Source organism: Cariama cristata, unplaced genomic scaffold, assembly GCF_000690535.1.
Source record: "Cariama cristata isolate BGI_N322 unplaced genomic scaffold, ASM69053v1 scaffold19197, whole genome shotgun sequence".
NCBI classification, from domain to species: domain Eukaryota; kingdom Metazoa; phylum Chordata; class Aves; order Cariamiformes; family Cariamidae; genus Cariama; species Cariama cristata.
This window is the reverse complement of record NW_009628573.1, coordinates 25,634-46,344: the sequence shown is the minus strand read 5'-3', so window position 1 is coordinate 46,344 and position 20,711 is coordinate 25,634. Positions and strand designations below refer to the sequence as shown.

Here is a 20,711-nt window from a genome sequence, read left to right as displayed (position 1 = left end):
TGGACAGTGTCAGTCTAGGGCTCAGAAAAGATGCTTGACTGAATTTTAAAGGAAGAGGGAGGCACCTTAAACCTTGAAAAAGACAGACTTCCTGTGTTTGACAGGTGTATTCAATATACACACACAAAGCAAGACAGTAAGCTGTGCTCATCCACCCAGAAGACTGCATCATTTTTCTGAACACACAGAATATACAATCCCTCTTCAAAATAACAACAACAATAATAATAATAATAAAGCAGAAGTGCAGAACCCAGCCTGTCGAGTGGTCTGTGTTTAAAAAACCTAAGAAAGAATAAAAGCTAATGCTGTAAAGACAACTATTCCCTTTCAAAGCAAAGGCCACATAAAACTGTGTTGCTCAGTTTGGTTTTTACTTCATGCCACCTGTAAACACAAGACTGGATATTCAGTTTCTGGGAAGAAATGAAATCACTTTTACATTCAGAATCAAAGAAAGGCCCTCCACTGCCTGGATCACAGATTACCCAGGAAAAGGTAGCTGGGGGAAGGCTCTCTTCTCGTTTGCTCATTTCATTGGAAAGGTCGTATCTGAACAAAAGAGCTTTCAATAAAAGCACAAAACATTTCTTGATGTTATTTCTGCCCCCTGTCTCTAAAGTTTGCTATGGGGACTAACACGTTCCATTCCTCATCAACAGATACATCACCTTTTTTGGCACCACAGGTGGAATTTCTTCCTGATGTATAATTTTGCCTTATAGAAAGTCGATTGTCTAATCATGCAAATCCAACAGAATTCCAAAAAGTGCCACAAGACAGCTCAACTCTTTGCAATCTACTACCTAGTTTGTACACTGCCATTGAAAACTCCCAGAGAACAGACTGGCATCCTTAGATTTGATGGTGTATTTCATACACGGCATTTCAACCTCTCTTTCTGGGGGGACAGAATTGAAATCCACACCCTGATTCCATTGATTTTTCACTCTCAGAGCTCTGAAATGCATGGAGATTTCTTTGATTTGTTGAAGATGTCCTCACTGAACAGCCTGATTAGAGAAAAACTTACTGATTCAATCAAATAGAAAATAAAGACAAAAACAGGTAGTGGTGGATTTCTCAATCTTTGCTCCTGTCCTTGGAGACTAGGGTAGAGTTTCACCGCTACTGCATTTTCCCCAGCTGGATCTTCTTCCAGGCCTCTGATGCTGTGAAAATGCAGGAGTCGAGGATCCCAGCTACAGTAAATGTTCCTCCAATGATGGCACATATCTGAAATGTACAGAGAGAGGAAACAGGCTTGTCAGTGATGAGGGAAACTTTTATGCAGCTTGGAACCAGGGGGAAGGATATTATTGCCTACTGCTAGGGTATTTTCTGCAAGCATAGTAAGAACTGGATAACAGTACTGGGGACGTAATTACATGACAATCATTCAGGAAAACCATTCGCTACAGTGGAATAACTTAGTACTATCCTGAACTCACCATAGCCTCAGCCAAACCATAAATCCCAGCTCCTAGGAGCCTACAGCATGAATGCTGTTCCCTTCTGAGCTAAACTCCACCTAATCCCTGGAGGCATTTAAAAGGCATACAGAAGTGGTGCTTAGGGACATGGTTTAGTGGTGGACTTGACTGTGCTAGGTTAACAATTGGACTCGATCTTAAAGGTCCTTTCTGACCTAGACGATTCTATGATTCTACGATTCTACAATTCTAACAAAGCTTTCTAGAAGCTCTCTGTTGCTCATATCTTCCTACTACTGTTTTCTATTATAAATACCACGGCCTTGTAGTCTTTTCCCTATTTCACAAGATACAGCATTTGCAAACAGGCAAAAGACACTTAAATAGCACGTGAAGGACAGTGACTAACAGAGAAACCTAGTTACCAGTGACACCTACAGCTAAGTCTGTCTAACACTTTCCATTACAAGGGCTGCTTACAAAAGCACTGCCAACTTAACTCTTTGTGGGCCAAAGTTTTCCATACAAGATGTCTTGGGCTGAATTATTTATACACCAGTAAAAACACATAATCATTTTCAAGAACAGAGTTAAATTATTCTCCTGATCAGCATAACAGCCCACTTCAGTTCTCAAGTGCTAGAAAAATGCAAAAGTATTCTAACATGTCAAACCAAAGGTACTTTTGGCTTGGAGGACCCAAAATCAGGGGACATCAGTTATGGATTTTGCAACACATTGCTTCAATTCCCTTATCTATGAAATGGGGACAATGCAAAACTTGCCTCCCAGGGAAAGTGTGAAGGAAAATACATTTGAAAGGTTCCATACCATGACAAAAGCCATCTCGGAGTCCTTGTAGAAACATAGGACTTGTACTCAGGACTGGGTTAATACAAACCACCTGCTAGTAATAAGGCAGCAGTCAAACACTGTAGGATGGGAAGAAATGCTGTTCACAGGGTGCCACCCCGCACACCGCGCAAGGCAGGGTTCACATGGAAAGTATGATATACAATAATGTAACCTAATAACGTTTAACAGGCAAGTTATAATTACACAGGACCTGACATTTCCTAACTCCCACATTTTTGACTTCATAACTGTGATGCTCTTTTGATTTGGTCTTTTACATTGCGTAGGATTAGGTGGCTCTGAGAATACGAGACACTGGATCAGTGAGAAGGGGACAAGATACAGAGCTTATCTCCTGAGAAGGGCCTGCTTAGGAAAAGGGCAATTTTGCTGTGAACTAGAAGCCGAGAAAGGAACCCAAAATCAGCAAGCCAATCTGGCAGGGTATCAGGGAAATGCAATACAACTGACACAGGAGGGAACTGGTGCCACACTAGACCTCCAGTGCCATGTCTCTCCTCCCACACAGCACTACACCCCATGGGCAAAGTTACAGACAAAAGGGTAACATAGCAGCAGCGTTCAGATCGGCAGGGAGTTAGCAGTGGCAACAGAACAAACAGTTCATTAATGGTGAGCGAAGGCAGCAAGAAATAAAGCACTCATTTACATGTGTATTTATAACTGGGATATGCATTTAGTGAGCTCAGTGAAATGAGAAGCTGCAGTAAACACGGCTTTTGCAGGACAGTTGGCATTCCAGCAGATAAAGGCTTCAAAAACCAGAGCACCAGCCTGAGGCAAAGTTAGCATTTTTAGGGGACCAGTCCAGCTCCTGCCCCTTGTGCCCCCCTCCTTGCTATCCCTCAGAGCATGACGCAGGGTGACTTTTCAGGGAAGATGACTGCAATGGAGTTGGGTTATTTCAGTCCACAGCAGCTCAGCTGACAGGAGATGTTACACCGCAAACAACAGAAAAACTATCCAACACTAAGATTTTGCATCATATGGTAGGAAAATCTGATTTCAGTGCAGCAGTGCAAGGAGGTGGGGAATAGAAAAAAATATATATTCATCTGCACAGCTCTGTACTGCTGAGTGTTTATGAGTCACACACACCTGGCATTCACTTGGAGTCTGCCTCCCAGCACGCACACAGCCCTCTTGTTTCATTGCGACAAAAAAAAGCAGGACCAGGGTTGGTCTCTAGGTCAGCACAGAAGTTGCACCACCGTGTTTCTTTATCACCACACTTCTAATACATATGGAGCGTTGCTCCTTAGCAGCACTGAAGGAAGTTAGGCATCATGCGCTTATTTGTATTTAATGGAATTTTATCCTGGGAATGATCTGCGTTTGGCTCCGTGAGGTTACAGTTTGACTCAGGCTCAACCATTAAAGAAGGAAGGAAAAAGAAATACAGAAGTGTAAGAATTACAGCAGTGAGACACCATGCAACATCGGGTATACATGAGGGTTTTGAACAGAATATGATTATAGGATAGCGGCTGGGATGCAGGCTGAAGTCTAAAGTAAAACATGAGTGGATATGTAGGAGAAGGCAAGGCTGCAAGCAAGGCGACAGAAAGGCAAGTGCCAGATATGCAACTGTGGACCTCTGGGATATCTCAAAATCTGAAAATTACTTTTAAGGACAGAGGGGACCCCCAGGTAATTCATAGTAAGGTAAGCTGCAGAATCCCACCCAGAGATTTCTGGCTCACCTGCAGCGCATCTCACAGACCAACACTGTCTTGGTTTTAAAAACGCCATGGGACTGAGTCTATGATACCTGTCGGTAGTAGGTCCCATGGCTGAAATAATTCTCCCTGCAACCATTTCCCCTCCTCCATTACTTCCAGTTGAATTTTTTTCACACCTAGAGGGCAGGCAAGTCTTCTCATACCGGGAAAAACATTATATTCTTTTCTTTGGATTTTGAATGCTTCAGCAGAACTTTGGCTTATTTTCTGCCTGCCCTGCCCTCCCAGCCCCTAGACTGACCTCATGATAAAAACCTTCTTTCAGTATGGCCACTTATAGGAACTCATAAATTTTCGGCAGTGAAACTTTCCCCCTTGCTGCATAACCTCAACCACGAGGCCATGAATAGCTTCTCTTTGCGGGGACATGCCTTGATTTTAAGCAGTACAGTTTAACAGGCAAAAACTACTTTGTTTAACACTATGCCAAATGTCTGTGGTTAACCCCAGGATCCATGGCAAATTCACAGCATACTGACAGTGGCAGCACCGCCTCACAAGCAATACAAAATCTTATTTAGTACTGAATTTTTTGAAACGTGACATGTAAAGTAAAATTTATGCTAAATCTAAGCCTTTTGTCCTGCACAGGAAGCACCTCTCACATGGTACAGAAAATCAGGATAATTCTTCATACCACAAAACCCCAAGGAGTAGGCAAGAGTTAGAGTGGGTCCACTGGGAACACAGAAGACCTGGGAACACTGCTATGGTGCTATAATGCTACTCTTAGTGACACTGAAGTTTTTGGGGGGCAAACTCATTACTAACAAAGAACATTAGATAACCGTCCCACCAGCAGAATGAGACTCCTTTGTCTCTGCTGAACAGCCAACAGCCCTCTCTCATCTGATCTCTCCACATGGGACTGTCCCTCCACAGTGTATCCTTCCTTCCAACATTCACACCATTTCCCCCCTAAAGTCTCTTTCAAGCCCACAAGATCCTCCCCCATCCCTGGGACACATTTAAATCTACTGAAAGCCTCAAAGGTGCCCTAGTAAACAATCTGCTCACTAAAAGGAGGCGCAGGTGATCCCCACTCCGCCACCCTAGAGCCCCTTTTGTGGTTTTTAAATTAAGCAGCTGCTGCTCAGAAAAAGCTGATGCTTTCCAGGGCCAGCCCCATTTGGCAACAACTCCAGATGCTCCAGCACAATCTCTGTCTGGACCTCAGCCCGGTGCTGATCATTAACTTGTCTCCAGAGCAACTGTGATGCAAAAGGCCACGCTGGAGATATAGGAAGGGGCTAAAGCAGTGGAAAGGACAACGGAACATATGTCATCAAAACCTAGGACAAAAGGTGTTCTGATCCTCTGCAGCACTGCTCCCCCCCTTCAACCTTTTCAATGCCACCTTGAATGCTGTAAAGCTTTAAGTGTAGCACATGCACAGCCAAGGTTGCCCTACCATGAAACACTCCTAGTCTAAATGAGAGCAAGAGCAGGTCATCTGTACCAGGGCCAGATGGTCCACACTGATAACCACAATATAGCATTTGTAACAAAGATCTGCCTCTAAGTCAGCCACGTCTGACAAGGGTCTGGCACACCTGTCTGACGTACTGCATAACACCTACTGCAGATATCAGTGTCATCCACACGTCTTCATAGGAAGGACGTTCAACTGGAATGGCCTCAAGTGAGCTGCTTGAGACGATAGCCATTTATAAGACCAAACAAAGTAGACAAAAATCAAGTGCAAAACTCTTCTTAAGCAGTCTAGCAGCCAGCATGTGCCTGGCTAATTTTACAGACAGGATGGAGCAAAATTGTAGCTGGGGCCATCTCAAATCCAAAAGGTCATTGTGGTAACCAGTGAGGAAAGCCTCTCCTGTGGACTCTTTATGGAAACTCTGAAGCACAGTATCAAATTCAACAAAGATGCTATTTATATGCATACAATGGCATATCAGCAGTAAATCAATGCTAGCAACGGACATGACAAAGAATACTGTCAGCTACCAACCATTTCCAAACACTGTTTCCCATTAAAAACACCTTCATATCCCCACTCCCAACAAGATGTGCAAGAAACCTATGAAAGCATATTGTGAGGGAAAGAAGTAGAGGCAGTATGAGATGCCGAGTCATAAAATGTTGATGTTTGACCTTTTTTATGATTATGTTTTGAAACCAAACAGACTTGCTAAGAAGAATGGTCTTAAACCACGACATTTAGATTTTGCTTCAAGTCCCTTTCTCTTGGTATTTGCGTACCCTGGAGATCACACACATTTCTAAAGTTAAGCAAAGGGAACTTGGTGTTTATCAGAAGCTGCAAAATCAAAATCTTTAAGTGCAACACAGCCACACTGTTTACGTTACTTTCAATTAAAAAATTCAAACAGTTTAAAAATCAAAATCCAAGGTCTTCATTCCAGCCAATTTATCAACTACTTCACATTCCACCATGCCTCACTGGCATAGCAGACTGCAGCTTAAATTTTAAGCCAACTCCCTGAGGATACATTTTTTTAAGTTCTGGAAGATCTTTAAATAGCTCTTTGCCTAACTAGCAGTTTGGACAGTACATCTTTGTTATAGATGCTGAGATCAGTACTGCAGGATGGGACCATCCATTTGATCTGGATAGATTGAAACATAACTTGTCAGAAAAAAACACCTCTGGTATTCGACAATGCAGCTCTTCTCCCCTTCTACCCAGGAGTAAATGCCTGGAACCAGCATACTCATATTAAGCCAAGCAGCAGCACTGCATAAAACAATTGCCCTGCATTCTCTGCATTAGACAGACAGTTTATTGCAGCATGCTTTACTGCATACCACATCAGATTTACTTCCAAGATGCTGACATGCTGCAACAGTGCCCATTCTGCCTAGATAGAGTTTGGCACTTTTGGAATAGGATAATTTTCTTTCTTCCTGTGCCTAGCTATTAAATCAAATTGTCAGAGCACAGGGCTTATCAGTTACCTCACTTACACTTCAGTACAACTGCGGTGATGTACTGCTTTATCTCAATCATGTCACAATGCTCTGAAGCAGAAACTCAGTTCTTCTGGACAAGAAAGGCTCAGAAGAGAAATGAAAGACAGGCAAGGAGAAGGGAGAATTAGAGGCTTAGAGTAACTCACCGATGTGATAAACCTGTACAAAGGCTGTCGCCTCTCTGTGTATTTCACTGTGATGGGGCTCAAATCGTAACGAAACCAGATAGCTGGGATAATGCGGCCAGTATGACTGTAGGCTACGTACTCCTAGAAAAGAAAGTGGGGGAAAAATGGCAGAAAATGTGAGCCATCTCATTCCAGATAGAGTGTCTGCAATAAAACTGCTTCTGCAGATCCAGCTCTTACTCCACTGTTTTGTACTAATGATCAGACTGAAGAAGCAAACAGTTAATTCCTGTATGACTGCCCACTCCACATCATTATCAAATAGGAAAATTAGTTCTTTAGAGTCTGATAATGATATAGCTGGGAACAGTGAGTGATGGTGCTTACTCTCATCTTCATTCAAAGTTACAGAAGTAAATAGAAAAGCTGTCATTGATTCCTCTAGCTTAGACCTGCTCTATTTAAATACAAGCAGCCTCCAGGTGGTTGTGGGTGAAGTTTTTGTACTGTCAGTATGTAAATCGTATACTGGGGTATTCATCAAACAAATAGAATTTAGTTTGCAAGAACCTGAAAATCCCTTCTCGTCCACGCACTCAGAATAGCAAGCAGCAGCTCCTGTCTGTAACGCCCCCTTTGCATTGGGACCAACAATGTGAATGCTTTGCCCACTCAGTATGAATCATGTAGAGCCATGTTTAAACCATGTTTAAAAATCATGCTGAAAGCCAAAGTGAAACTGTATACAGAAAAATATTGGCAAACATTCAAAAAATATTGCAACCTGGTTCAGGAGAGATATCTTCAGATTGCCAGAAATAATCTCCCTTAATCCATTTCTTTAATAACAGGTACAGTGCAATCAATCAGCCACAGGACAAGACCCCAACACGACATACTGTACAATGCCAATATAGAACAGATGCTAACATCAACTTAGTATCAAAAGACACATCTTTTTGAGCTGGTATTTTGTCTGTTCTCTCAGTGGAAATGGATATCAATTTTCAAGGATCAGGACATTTATCTTGACAGACTGAAGAAAAACAAAAAAAAAGCAGGCTGGGGATTCAGCAATCCAATGAGAGCCATCAGCAAGGGCATGGCACACACTCTTTACCCAGCTGCTCTTCCTCCCTTCTTTAGCCCTATGACATGGCTGTCAACTTGGATGACCTCTTCCGTTTTAATACTCCATCACACAGAGGCAAAGACAACCTCAAATACTTCAGAAAGATGAAGAAAGGACAAGCAATAGGACACCCATGAGCATGATATGAAAAAAGTCATTTTACTCTCTCTGAGGTCAGAGTGAGCTAGTGAAACAGCATCTATTTCCTTCATTAATCTCATATAAATACCAAATTTCCCTCTATTTAGGTTCTTTTTTTCATGGATGACAAGAGAAGCAGAATGCAGTTGAAGTCCCCAGTCATAATATTTTCAGGGCTCTTATTGCAGAAGTTCTGCAGTACATCTTGGGACAGTGGCTATCTGGGGAAGTGAGGATATACAGGTCTAGGACGTAAAAGGGGAGGGAGGGAGACAGTCCACACTTAAGACTAGTCAATCTGTGGCAGACTATTCCAATAGCTTCCGATTTCTGTTTCCCCACCATCAGTATAGGAGTCAAGGACTAAAGCACTGATATGAGAATTTTTATTTTTCATGAGAAGAAAAGGCAGAGGCAGCACTGTTTCTCTACACTTCAGTTTTGATAGAACTGACCTCATTTTTTCCATCCTCTCTCCTCTTCCCCACCAGCAATCCTGCCCTAATGAGTCAGTCTTGGCCAAACGCCCCAATTTGCAACCATGCTCGCAGAAGTGTCAAAAGCTCCTGCTGTCTATTTTCCAAATTACTTTCAGAACTTACGTTGCAAGAGTCTTATCAGAACAACAGTTGTGACATTAAGCAGAACAAATACATTGTAATCTGAATTAAGGGAGACATCCAAATCATTGGGACACACTGTACAAGCAAGCCCAAAAGTCACAAACAGGAACGTTCATCTGAGAACTAGTCCATGAGAGTGCATGCTTGATTCTCAGTTATGACAAATTAGCAGTAATTAGATATTATAAACAATTCTGGATTTTCATTTAGCACCTGACTGGCAAATAAATTTAAACTGAAAGAGGTTTTTTTATCTTAAAAAGTAAATAGGGTCTTCTTTTTTTTTTTTTTAACGTTCAATACATTGTATTATTAAAATACAAGTATCTCCACATTTAATGTAAATTAAGAATTATAGTTACAATAACTATCATACTCCACTATAATAAAGTAGGCACTGTGAAATAGTCAACCAGTACCTATTCACTGCTGCAAGTTCAGTGGCTTAATATCTGAAAACATCTGTAAAAAGCTAAAAAAGCTGCTAACTTATTTTTCTGATACATCCATTACAATTGAGACTGCTTTATTAATAAAACCACGTGTAAGTGCTTCTTTGTATGTTCAGCTGGATTGCAGTTTCCATCCACATGCATCTTGACACAAGTCACAAGAGCTCCTGCAGCATGTAAAAACATTCCACACAATTTATACAAATGTAGATCAGTTAAACTGACATATTAGAAAGTCAGGAGTAAGAATACCCTTCTCTAGAATTAAAAAAATACCACCACCTGCTTTGACAAGCCCTCACAATCCCAACCCTGGTAAACGCCAGCACCAGGAGCAACATGAAGCCCCACTCTGAAGAGCTTCAGTTCCTCCTTCTCCCAGCAGAGGCTACTGCTCACCTACAAACAAATGTACATGGCTGCAGAGCAGAAGAGCAAGAGGAAGGAGGAATGATGACTGAAGATCCTCCATGCATCCACTGGGCTGCAATGAGGAGCTTCTCTGAGGACTACCTGCTTCTTTACCTTATTTGCTACAGTATATTGGTATGAGTACCGCTGCTTGCCACTCATATCTTCGTACACCGTTGGGACTATCTTCAATATGTAATCGTGAGATGCAAGAGCTGTGGTCAAGAAAGGAAAGGACAGTATACGTTAGCATTCAGAGAAAGGAATCACAGCCTACACAACATTTCAAAGTAAATGTGCAAAATCAACTAAAACAAGTAAGTCACAAAAAAGGTAACTCCCTCCTCCTTATCTCAGGTTCTGTGACAAAGTGATAATTTCACATCCTACATTTATGTCCTCTGTACAAAACTTTGTAAGGTAGTTGGATGATACTAGAACCTGCCCACCATTCTAAGACTTCTGTAGTACCACAACCCACAGAGATGAGTTTGGGTCACTTGAACCTTCCTAACTGCTTGCAAATACAAATGATAAGATTTACCAGCACTACAAAAAGCTGTCCTGGTTAAATCAAGAACTAGCTACGGTTACAGCTGCAGCTCCCTGAGCTTCTTTTGACAGAAAAAGCTGAGGCATCGCAACCTGTGTAGTCCCATTTCTTGTGTACTCATTGTGTACTCATCTTTCTTTCTTTCTTTCTCTTCTTCCTTCTCCTACAGCTGCTTAACAATTATTAAATTTTTTTTTTTTTTTTTTGCGTTTTAAATGGCTTGTGCCATTTTTTGTGTCTGTTGAAACAGTTCTAACACAGAATTCTAAATGATTTTTCTGCAGGATCCTTTGGCCAAGTGTAACACAATGACATTTGGCTCCTGGAGGAAAAAAAAAAACAAAACCAAATACAATCGACTAGCTTCAGGAACAGCCATAGAAATTCTGTTCCAAGACTGATATCCTGCAGGAGCCTGGACACTTGAACGAGAAAAACTACGCTGAATTGTAGCACGCACTGGAAATTTCTTTTTCTGTTACTGGTTGTAAAGAAGGGCAATGAAAATATCTATCCTTCCAGCCACAGCATAGAGCTTAAGGTAAGAGCTAACTTGCAACACAAGAACAAGGAAAAGTTCTGGTGGTGGTCACAGCAGCAAAGGGAAGTTATAGGAATAGGATATGGGTAAAAAACCTCAGTAATTCTGAGTCAGTCATAACAGAGCGGGAGACAACATCCAGATTGCAGAAGGGCTGCAAAGAACCTTTTGGGCTAAGCCTTCTCTATGGTGCTGGAGAAAATGGAAATGTCAGTCAGCAAGATCTGGATCATTTTGGTTAGAGGCAAATTACAGACTTCTGGATACACCAGTGTTGCATGAATGGCCCTGTTTTCCCTCCTGCAGTATGGCTAAGTCCTGTAATCACCAAGAATACATACGATTTGAGCTGAGTTTGTCTGCTCCCTCCAAGGCATTAAATGCTCCATGAACGTTATGGACCTGGAAAGCAAAAAGGCATATGAAGAAACTACACTCTGACTTGGTACTCTTGATCTTTACTTCCCTATCCTATCCTGTAACAAGGAGATCAGCCTGATTCAACATTTCCAAAAACAAAGCCTCAACCCAGTAAAAGATGACATGAAATATCTTTCAGTGACCATCACCACAGAGATTGGTTCCAAGTAAAAAAGTTGATTTCACAACGTCTTACAAGATGAAACTCCAAAACCACTCCAAAGCTAAAGGAATTGCAGTTGGAAGAGGCCAGTTGTGAAATGTCATTGTGAGATATTTCCTAAGAGCTTTGCATAGTTAACTACGAAATTCATTTATTAGGCTGAAAGGGAAATAAATGGGAGTCATATTCAGGTTAAAACTCAAGAGTTCTCCTGTAAAGGTAGCTCATGCCAGAGCAGTTAGGTTTGTACAGCTTTAACTAATTAGCCCAGCTTTCACACCATGCACACTATACCCCTGGAGATGGGAAGGACACAGGCCAACACTCCCATCCATTCAGCTTTTCCTGCAGCTGGTCCCAGGCACACAAGTTTCTGTTTGCCCAGAATTACAAGATTTCCATCCCATGCCTTCCACATACTATGACCTGTAGTCTGATGTCCATCAACAGAATAATCAATTTGTGAACTCTCTAGACAGGGAAAACCCCACAGCAACCGCTGTAGATTAGAGGTTGCATCATTCACATAATGTACAGTAAGCTATACAGAAAGGACAAATAACTCCACGACCTAGAAATTCCTGACCTTAAGCCAGACAACAGGGAAGAAGAGTTTGGAAGAAGTATTTGGTCATGGGTGTGACAGAGTTTCACCTCACTAACAGGGCAATGCAATCTCCTTCCCAGACCCTCTCAACTGATAGCATGTGGATATATTTGTCTCATCCTAATCGCTGTTTTCCTACTCTGAATGCTACAGAGTGGATGATGGTTTGGAGGAAGCAGCAACTGAACTTGTTCCTCTCCTGAGACAGGAAATCCTACAGAGACAAAATCATCAGCAAGTTCAACTCGCAAGGTGCTGTTAACAAGCACAGAGCAAAAGCAACAGCTGAACCTTCTACAGTGCCTTTCAGTCTGTCGGCATTTTGAGTATGTTACACAACAGTAACCATTTGCGAACCCCACATAGAGACTGTACATATTCTTTACTCATTGTAAAAAGCATACAAAGACAGAGAAGGCCCTGGACTGGGCTATAGCATTATGTTCCATTCTTCATACAGCTGATAAGTAAGTCTCTCATAGCATATCTGGGCCAGAGACTTTAAGGTCCACTTCAAACACACTAACACTGAGTGATCACTCAGCAAACAACTGTATCTATCCTGTGAGGTACCTGTGTATTTGGACTTACATTCTTGTCCTTGGCTCCCCAGCATCCACACTTCTGTTTATACGCAAAAGTTGTCTGCTCCGCATCTCTACACAGTGAGTTCGCAAAGCTGCGAGTTACAGAGCTTCGACACAGACAAAGCCACCAGACATCCCCATAACTGCCTCTTTCTGTGCCATCAGGTCCTTTGGTGCATCTGCTTCTCTTGTCTTTGCAACATGGATGGCATTTGTAACTCCCAGTCTGATGTTTTACCATGATTTTCCTTGTGGAATATTCTGGACTCCCATTACAATACTTGCTGTCTGTAGATTGCTAATTAATCTCTGCTCTACAAAGTGCACAGGTGTGTTCCTTCGGGGAACATACCTGTTTGGACCTTAAGTACCTGGAGGGACTTCAACAAGGAGTAAGCTTTTGGCCACAGTAACAAAATTGCTTTGCAACAGAGAACATAAGCAAGCCTGTTTAGCTAGACGTTCTCAGGACTGTCCTGCAATACCTAGGCAAAATCCAGTGCTGGGAGGAGTGGCATAGGAGGCTAGTCAGTGGTTTAACAGTGCCAACACTTTATTCTCCTGCAACATGGACCTCAAAAAGATGCTTTCCAGGGCCTTGAACACCCTAGGCTTTAACCTCTACAAACACATGCAAAGACATATAACTGGACAGATCACTCAGGCAGAGTCCAACAGCAGGCTAAAATAACTTCCAACCTTGCAACTACCAAGGGAAGACAAGACCTCTCACAAGGTTAAAACTAGGATTACTCAACACCATGATCTAGCACTCAAGAGAATTCTATGATCAAAAATGTATAATCCCCTCCTTTCCACATCTCCTTCTTTATTGGGTTACCTGATATGCAAGAACCTCATTGGTTTGAATTTTGGTCTTATCTACATGAGGGAAAAGTCTACCAAAGTCTGCTACTATTGTGCATGAACTACTGTTGAAGAATTGAAGCTCATTCAATACCAGATGAGATTTAAATCTCTACTTCAAACAGACTGTTTTTTCTGGAGAACACAGCATGTACCTTAGTGGATCATTCTGGCAGAGCTGATAACAACCCACAAAGAACTAGCTCCCAGCACATGACACAAGTGAATGAGAAGCTCCTTACCTGTTTAAGAAATATGAGCATATATTACATCAAAGCAGGAGGAGACAACCCAAAATATTTAAAGGTGTATCTAGACAGATTTCAAGCTCTCTCTATTTGCTGGCTCTCTACACTGCTTGCTGAGTCTTGGTAGCACTTCTTTAGCGAACACATCCTTCTTTAATTTGTGCTGTTGAACTCATGTTTGCCTGCAGGATCAGCAGCACCTACACACTTCATTCTTGTGTACGGAGAAGATGAGTAGTTATTCTGAACTTTGAAAATACCAATCAGAACTTGTCCAAACCAGGAGCCAACTACATGTTCGCTAGACAGGTTTCTCACTACCAGAACTGAAGACGCTTGCTCCTTTGCCCCCAACTGTCCAAGCTTCTCATCTCATTCACGCTGATTTGCACTTCAGCTCCATTACTCAAAGACTCCATGATAAAACAATGGGAACGCTGCCTTAGAGCCTTGATTTCCCACGCAACCTGCAGAACTCCCTATTAGCACCTACCTAATATTTTTCATAATCTCAGTCTGCTTTATGGACATTAAGCCAAGCTTATTTATATGCTAATATTTCAGCGTTCCCACACAAGGTATTTCCTAAAAGAAGCCGGGAGCAGAATCAGAAGACTACAAAGCAACGCTTAGGCTTGTTAGCATGAAAAAGGGTTTTGGAAGTGGGTGTACAAGAAGCAGACTAATGAGATGTCTGTGCTGAGGAAAGAAGATTACAGAGAGACTATGGGTAAGCAATGTTTAGTGTGAGTCGCAAACTGGGTGTGCACATATATAACTCCCACCCATGATGCTAGCTCCTGGGAAGTAGGCTAGAGAAGTGCTGTAATCTGTCCTTATTGAGAAACCAGGAATTATTACATAACTTGCAACACCTGGTGAAACTCTGTCCACTGGGCAAGTGAACACATTCAGCTTCTTCCCAGCAGGGAACTGGCAGTTCTAAGATTAACTTGTGTTTCATAGAACAAATTTGACTAATAGGTGTCTGCTATACAAGCACAGTGAAGTGAATTAAAAAGAACTTGACTGGTGCCATGGTAAAGACAGTAGCGAGCATACATCTTCCCTTAGTATACTCACTGCTCCTCTGCAAAGGCAGTCAAGATTTGTTTGCTCTATTAACACTGAAAACAGCACTGCACAGAATTTTGCAAAGCCATGAATCCTCATTTCTACTCCCTGCAGGAAGATACCCACATAGTTTTCCAAAAGCACTTTCAGTTTCAGATGAAAACCGCAAAGTTACTCTATGACAGAACACTGCTCCTTCCTGAAGTGGTGGCATGTAAACAGTTTGCAAACTCTTCCAGACTGAGTGTACAATGCATGAATGCAAGGGATGGGCTTGCTTACCCAGGCAGTCCTTTCTTACATCTTCCCCACAATGTACATGGCCCTTCCATAAAACAAAAGCCTCTAATATTAAGGTCACTCTCATTGCATTCATTCCCCTACAGTCAGGGAATTTTCAGAGAAAAAAAACTTACCTGTAACTTGTCCCCAAATGAGAGCTTGTGGATAATGTGAGTCATGTCAGGATTCTGAGGCTGCGCAGTGGCACTGTGCGTTGACACATGAAAGTTACCAGGGACCTAAAATTAATTAAGACAAGGAAGACAGGATTTCACATTTTATCCCTCAAGGCATTTCTAGGCTTTGTGATATGAAGTGGAAATGCCTGGATCCGTCCAGCCTGGCAGGCTGTATCTGCTCAGCAGTGGACAACCTCTGGCACGTCAGAGAAAGGCTCTGAAATACCTTCCTGTACTTGACTAACACCACCATGCTGCATACAGAGCAGAGACTGGTTACATCCCACAGCCCAAGAGTCTGGCACCCTCACATTGCTACTGCTGCTGACTAGGAGGTGATGAGTGGATCACTCCCAACTTAGCGATTCCTAACACTTAAGGCTACGTCTTTCATCCCTAATAAAATAAGATTCATGTCTCTGACAGGCAACAAACAGTTGCTTAACATTTTACTCCCACATTTTGCATTTGTAAATGGGCCCACTGCTGCAGAACAACCCAAAAGAGCTGCAGATATATTCTCACTGCAGTACTGGTCATGAGCAACCTTACATTTGAGAAGATTGTGCGTTAAGAATGAGTTTTGTATAAAAAGAGAAGAAAAATCCACCAAAAGCAATGGGGCTGCCCATATAAACTAAGCTAGATCTTCAGCTTCTAGCCCTGGCAATAGCCCTTCCAAGTACAGGATTTTCTGGTTTTAATTTTTTAAACAGAGGGAAATACAAAGTTCTGAAAACTACAGATTTCACCTAAGGACTCAGTTCCAAGACAGCAAATGAGCACTGGTGTCATTCTGACAGGATCACTCTAGCATGCACACACTTTTCAGGTCACGAGCCCTACTCCGTGAAGTCTTTCAGCAGATTCAGCTCAATCACTGTTATGGAGGGTGCAAGAATATTTTCCTATCGAAAAAAGGTCGGCAAATTAAGCAACACTGAGAAGCAATCTGACCTGGCCTAAGACAAGAGTGGGAGGATGGTTATACAACTGGCGCCCATTGTGCTCTCTGCAGAGACACCTCACCAGCAGGGCCACAGGAGGCCACATGCCGGTTCCATGTGCTTTCAGGAAAGCTAATTTAAATGACTTGAGGAACAGCAGTGCACTCCTGAGAACACTTTCAGGTGTGGATACAAGCTGTGTCATACACAAGCTCAGTAAACAGGGTGGCAGACTCTGCAGTAAGTAGTACACACAATCATCTCGCTATTACCTTGTTCTCCCTGTTCAGGTTTTAGAATAATACCCAAGTGCAACCCTCAGTCAAGTTTCAAAGCCTGGCCACGTCCCACTCCAGATACCAGCTCATACAGAAGCCTGTACAATTTCTGCCAAGGGACTGCAGAGTTCCAGCTCATACACAAGAGGTTCAGGTTTTCAGAGCCAGAAGTCCTGGGTCAGGTCCCCTCGCTCTGACAGCAGTCCCAATCACTGTATGAGACAATGCAATTACTGGCCTTTCACAGATTAAGCAGTGAAGGGAGCTCCTCACTGCCACATACAGCAACCGCCTTTTGAGTTGCTTTAGTGAGTAGAACACACGACATCTAGCAGACAAAACCCCAAGTATTTCAGCTCTGTGCTTTGGGAATTCACAGAACAAGAACTACCTTTCAAGAAGCCCTTTCCCAGTTTTGTGGACTATCAGCTGCCAGTAATCTTGGCGGCTTAGAGCCTAGGAAAGAAATGTCCTCTTTTTAAGTCTCTAATCCTTTCCATGCCACAGAATCAGTAAGAGGTTCGGCCTGTTATTTTTAGACGCGATTTAACATGACCTGGGAGGAAAAGAAGGAAGTGGGATTTTGTAGCCTGTGGTACATGAGGAGGCGTGAATAAAGGGTGTGCCCTTCTTAGGACATCAGTGGGCCCCACCACTGCCTCCCCCACCCCAGCAAGTCATCTCCAGCATTACATAGCAAGATTATTCAATTCTGAACACACCCATCCCAGAGAGGAGCCTCCTCCAGGCCTGGATTTTCATTCTTTGAGACAGAAGAGGAGCATCCCAACAAAGCATGCGCAGAGGCCGCGTGCATGTATTCCAAACATCTCAGCAGGAGCCGCTTCTGTTACACTGGCACCCTCTAGCAGGGAACATTCCTGTCATTCTGCGGCTCTCAGAACAAAAGAGCACTTGGATAGAGACATTGCCAAAGACCTCTGCATAGTGAGTCACATTTTGGAGGTGCAAAAGTCTTGACAAGCAAACATAGAAGCCGTTCGGCATTTGTATGGAGTTCATACATCCTCTAAACATTAGGCTGCTGCACTGAAAGAGACAGCGCTGGCCGCAACATGGAGGTGCTCTCTGTTGTTAAGCAATGCTATCTCAATTACCTGTTTTGGAGAACGAAGAAAAAGCCTGATCTAACACATTCTCTGTGGGTCTAACTAAGCAGCCTCCTCTCACACTGTTCTGCAGCACTGAGGGACACAACCTTACCACTAATTAGGGACACGAACGTACACTCTACAGTAGAGACACTGACACACAGATTTTCATTAGCATTTTACAAATGGATCTTGCTAACATTTCCCCAGCCAGCACACACTCATCCGCTGTCATTCCTACTCACCTTGTTGATGCTGAAGTGGCCCTCAAACCTGCAGCCATCGCCATTATTGAGAGGTATCTTCATCGAGTTGTCAATATGACCCACTTCGTGCCTTCCCATTTCATCTTGGATGTCTAGTCCAACTACTGCATGGGTGGAAGGGGAGGAGACCAAAAAAATAAAAACAAAAGAAATAACAGGAAGGTTACAGAGGAAAAGCATGCGCTGCTTTTACTGGGAAAAGATCCACAACTTTTTTCCGGATGTTTGACTAAACTGTGCTAGTAATGTCACCTGTCAAATATTCATTGTTATACCAGCTCTTCAGAAAGAACTTTGTAACTAAACTTTTCAGACTGCCTATTTGACACAAATATACCTCCCATATCCTGCCAGCTGACTGCAATCTCAGTTACACAGATAGAAAAGCTTCAGGTAGACAAGGCAGGTGAAAAGTCAACAAATAGCTGGTGCATTCAGAGTTACGAATGACACTTGGAAGGTTTCTTGCTCCCAGACACAAAAAGGTTGCTATGCAAAAAGGAAGTAAGATTTAGAAAGAAGCCAGCAAGGGAGTTCAGCCACTAACACGGGCTGCAGAGCAAGCACAGGGTCCAAGAAAACAGGCGTCCTGGCCTGGAACAGAAAGCAATGGGGTATTGGCAAAGGCTGCAGCTACTTGATCTCCATCCACTTTGTTGGGCCCATTTCAAGTATTACTTAAAGTACAAAGAAAAACTGGTACGTGAAAAGGGGTACTCACATTCACAATGCAGGTTTGGCAAACTGATGTTCAGATTCACTTCTATTTTACCTCCACTGTCTTTGTCTGGGTCATCCACGTAGAGCTCATTAACTCTGGAGGACAGAAAACACAGGCGGGTTTGGGCACATAGCTACTTTCCACAGGAAAAAAAACAGCAACTTGCAGGGGAAGGGAAGAAAAGGAGACTTTGAAGCAAGGGGTTTGACTGTGTCATGGCTGCAACAGAGCTACAAGACAGAGAGCAGAAAAAGCCCTCCACAAGTGCATGGGGGCAAATCACAATTTAATTTTACTTCTTGCTTAGTAAGTGCAGAAGGCTTTAAACAACAAGTCCTTTGCACCAGCAGAAAACAAAACTCCTGCTCTGATTTATGCTTCCTGCCCCCTTCCCTAACCTGAGTTTCCAGAGGGGATACAGAACAAGAACCTAACGTTGAAGAGATACCAGGCTAGCGTGCTAGCCCTCCACATACCTGGGCTGTTACTCCTTTCAGGAAAGAGGGAAGTATGTGCTTTTTGATTTGTTTCATAAATAGTTTTAGAGAAAGGCCGCTCTCAACTATCCCACAGAAAAGCTTATTTGTGTAACTAATTGCATTTTGTTATTGCCACCCGGTCAACAGAACAGTGGCAAGAGAAGGCAGCAAGGCATACTTGTATCTCTCTCCTCAGTATCTCATTTCAATCTATGAATGGTAACCAAAAGCAATGACTAAAATTGAGGAGAAGAGGATGTGAGCCAGCAACAGATGGGAAGAAACATCCTGGACAGCACGATCTAACACACTATGCAACAGTCTCCCAAAGAGTAATGTTGTTTCATAGCACCCACAGTGCTGGCACATATTTCACAGAAGACAAAACACAGATATAGAGTAAAAGGAATACAAGAGTATAAATATTTATTGTTGGCACATACAATCCATCTGACATGTAAAAAAAAAAACCCAAAAAATCCAATGCAAGCACAGCCAAATTAGCTGTGCAGTCTTAGAGAATCTACTCCAGGGAAACTCACAACACTGAACCAAGAAGATGGCAAGATCACCTAGCAGCATTTTCTCCCTCAAAGTCCAACACTGTTCAGCCTCATCAAATAAGAAGAACTGACAATTTATCTTCCAGTCGGACAGATTATAAAGCTATGGGAACTTACGTTCAGACAAGCTACATAAAATAAACTACCTTCACTCGTAAGTGCTGTGCATTATTTTTATTTAATGCTCAAAGTGTATGAAACCCTTTGACAAGCCCTTGCCTAACAGTCTATAGGCTAAAAGACAAACTGGGCTAAGGGCAGCTACAAGACAGATTCAAAGTGATTTTGCTCTGGTGATACATCTCTGGACCATAATGAACTGTTTGCCCTGTGGATTCAGAAGAAACAAGCCCTCACACTGAGAAACACATAGCTGCTAATTTTTTTGGAGGTAATTACTCACAGGTCAGTGGGGTTTACAGACACTCATTTAAAACCAGCACACCATTTGTCTTCAGCTTCATAGCCCTACCTTTCTCTGTTTTTAATTGGCTTGACAAGTTGCTTACAATCATTACTCAATGTATTTTTCAAGTGATTAATAAAAATGACACAGAGGGAGGGGAAAGATTGCTCATCAGTGACCTAGTTAGAAGCTTCTTGGCTGAGCCCTCTTCTCCCGGATGGAATGCATTAAATCTTCTACGTGTTTATTACTGGCAGATTGGGTAGCGATCGGGATTAAGTCATATGTCCAAATACGGTTGTGAGGAGCAGCTCCAGCCAGGACAGGCATTAATCCCCCAAAGCAATGCACATTTCTGTGCTCCCCGAGTCCTCCCATTAAGACCCCAGCTGCCAGCAAACCTGTTTCGTAACAGCACCTGGCTTCTTCCCAGCTTTCTGCCATCTGAGATCTGGGCCATGCCCAGCCAGTGCCACACACAACTCGATGTTACTGGCAAAAAGGAGCATTCACACCAGGGCTGGCAGA

At 42.7% G+C, this 20,711-nt stretch overlaps 1 protein-coding gene across 1 annotated transcript in view; it reads right to left on the bottom strand.

Annotated features, from left to right (window-relative positions):
- Positions 1-284: 284 nt before the first annotated feature.
- ERGIC1 (endoplasmic reticulum-golgi intermediate compartment (ERGIC) 1) overlaps positions 285-20,711 on the bottom strand; it is a gene marked incomplete at its 5' end in the record, with an annotated part of 35,750 nt that continues 15,323 nt past the window's right edge. The window contains 7 exons of the mRNA XM_009704880.1: positions 285-1,236; positions 7,150-7,272; positions 10,005-10,105; positions 11,326-11,386; positions 15,367-15,471; positions 17,994-18,118; positions 18,736-18,830. Of these exons, the coding sequence (XP_009703182.1) occupies positions 1,129-1,236; positions 7,150-7,272; positions 10,005-10,105; positions 11,326-11,386; positions 15,367-15,471; positions 17,994-18,118; positions 18,736-18,830 (718 nt within the window). The remainder of the gene's footprint in view (positions 1,237-7,149; positions 7,273-10,004; positions 10,106-11,325; positions 11,387-15,366; positions 15,472-17,993; positions 18,119-18,735; positions 18,831-20,711) is intronic.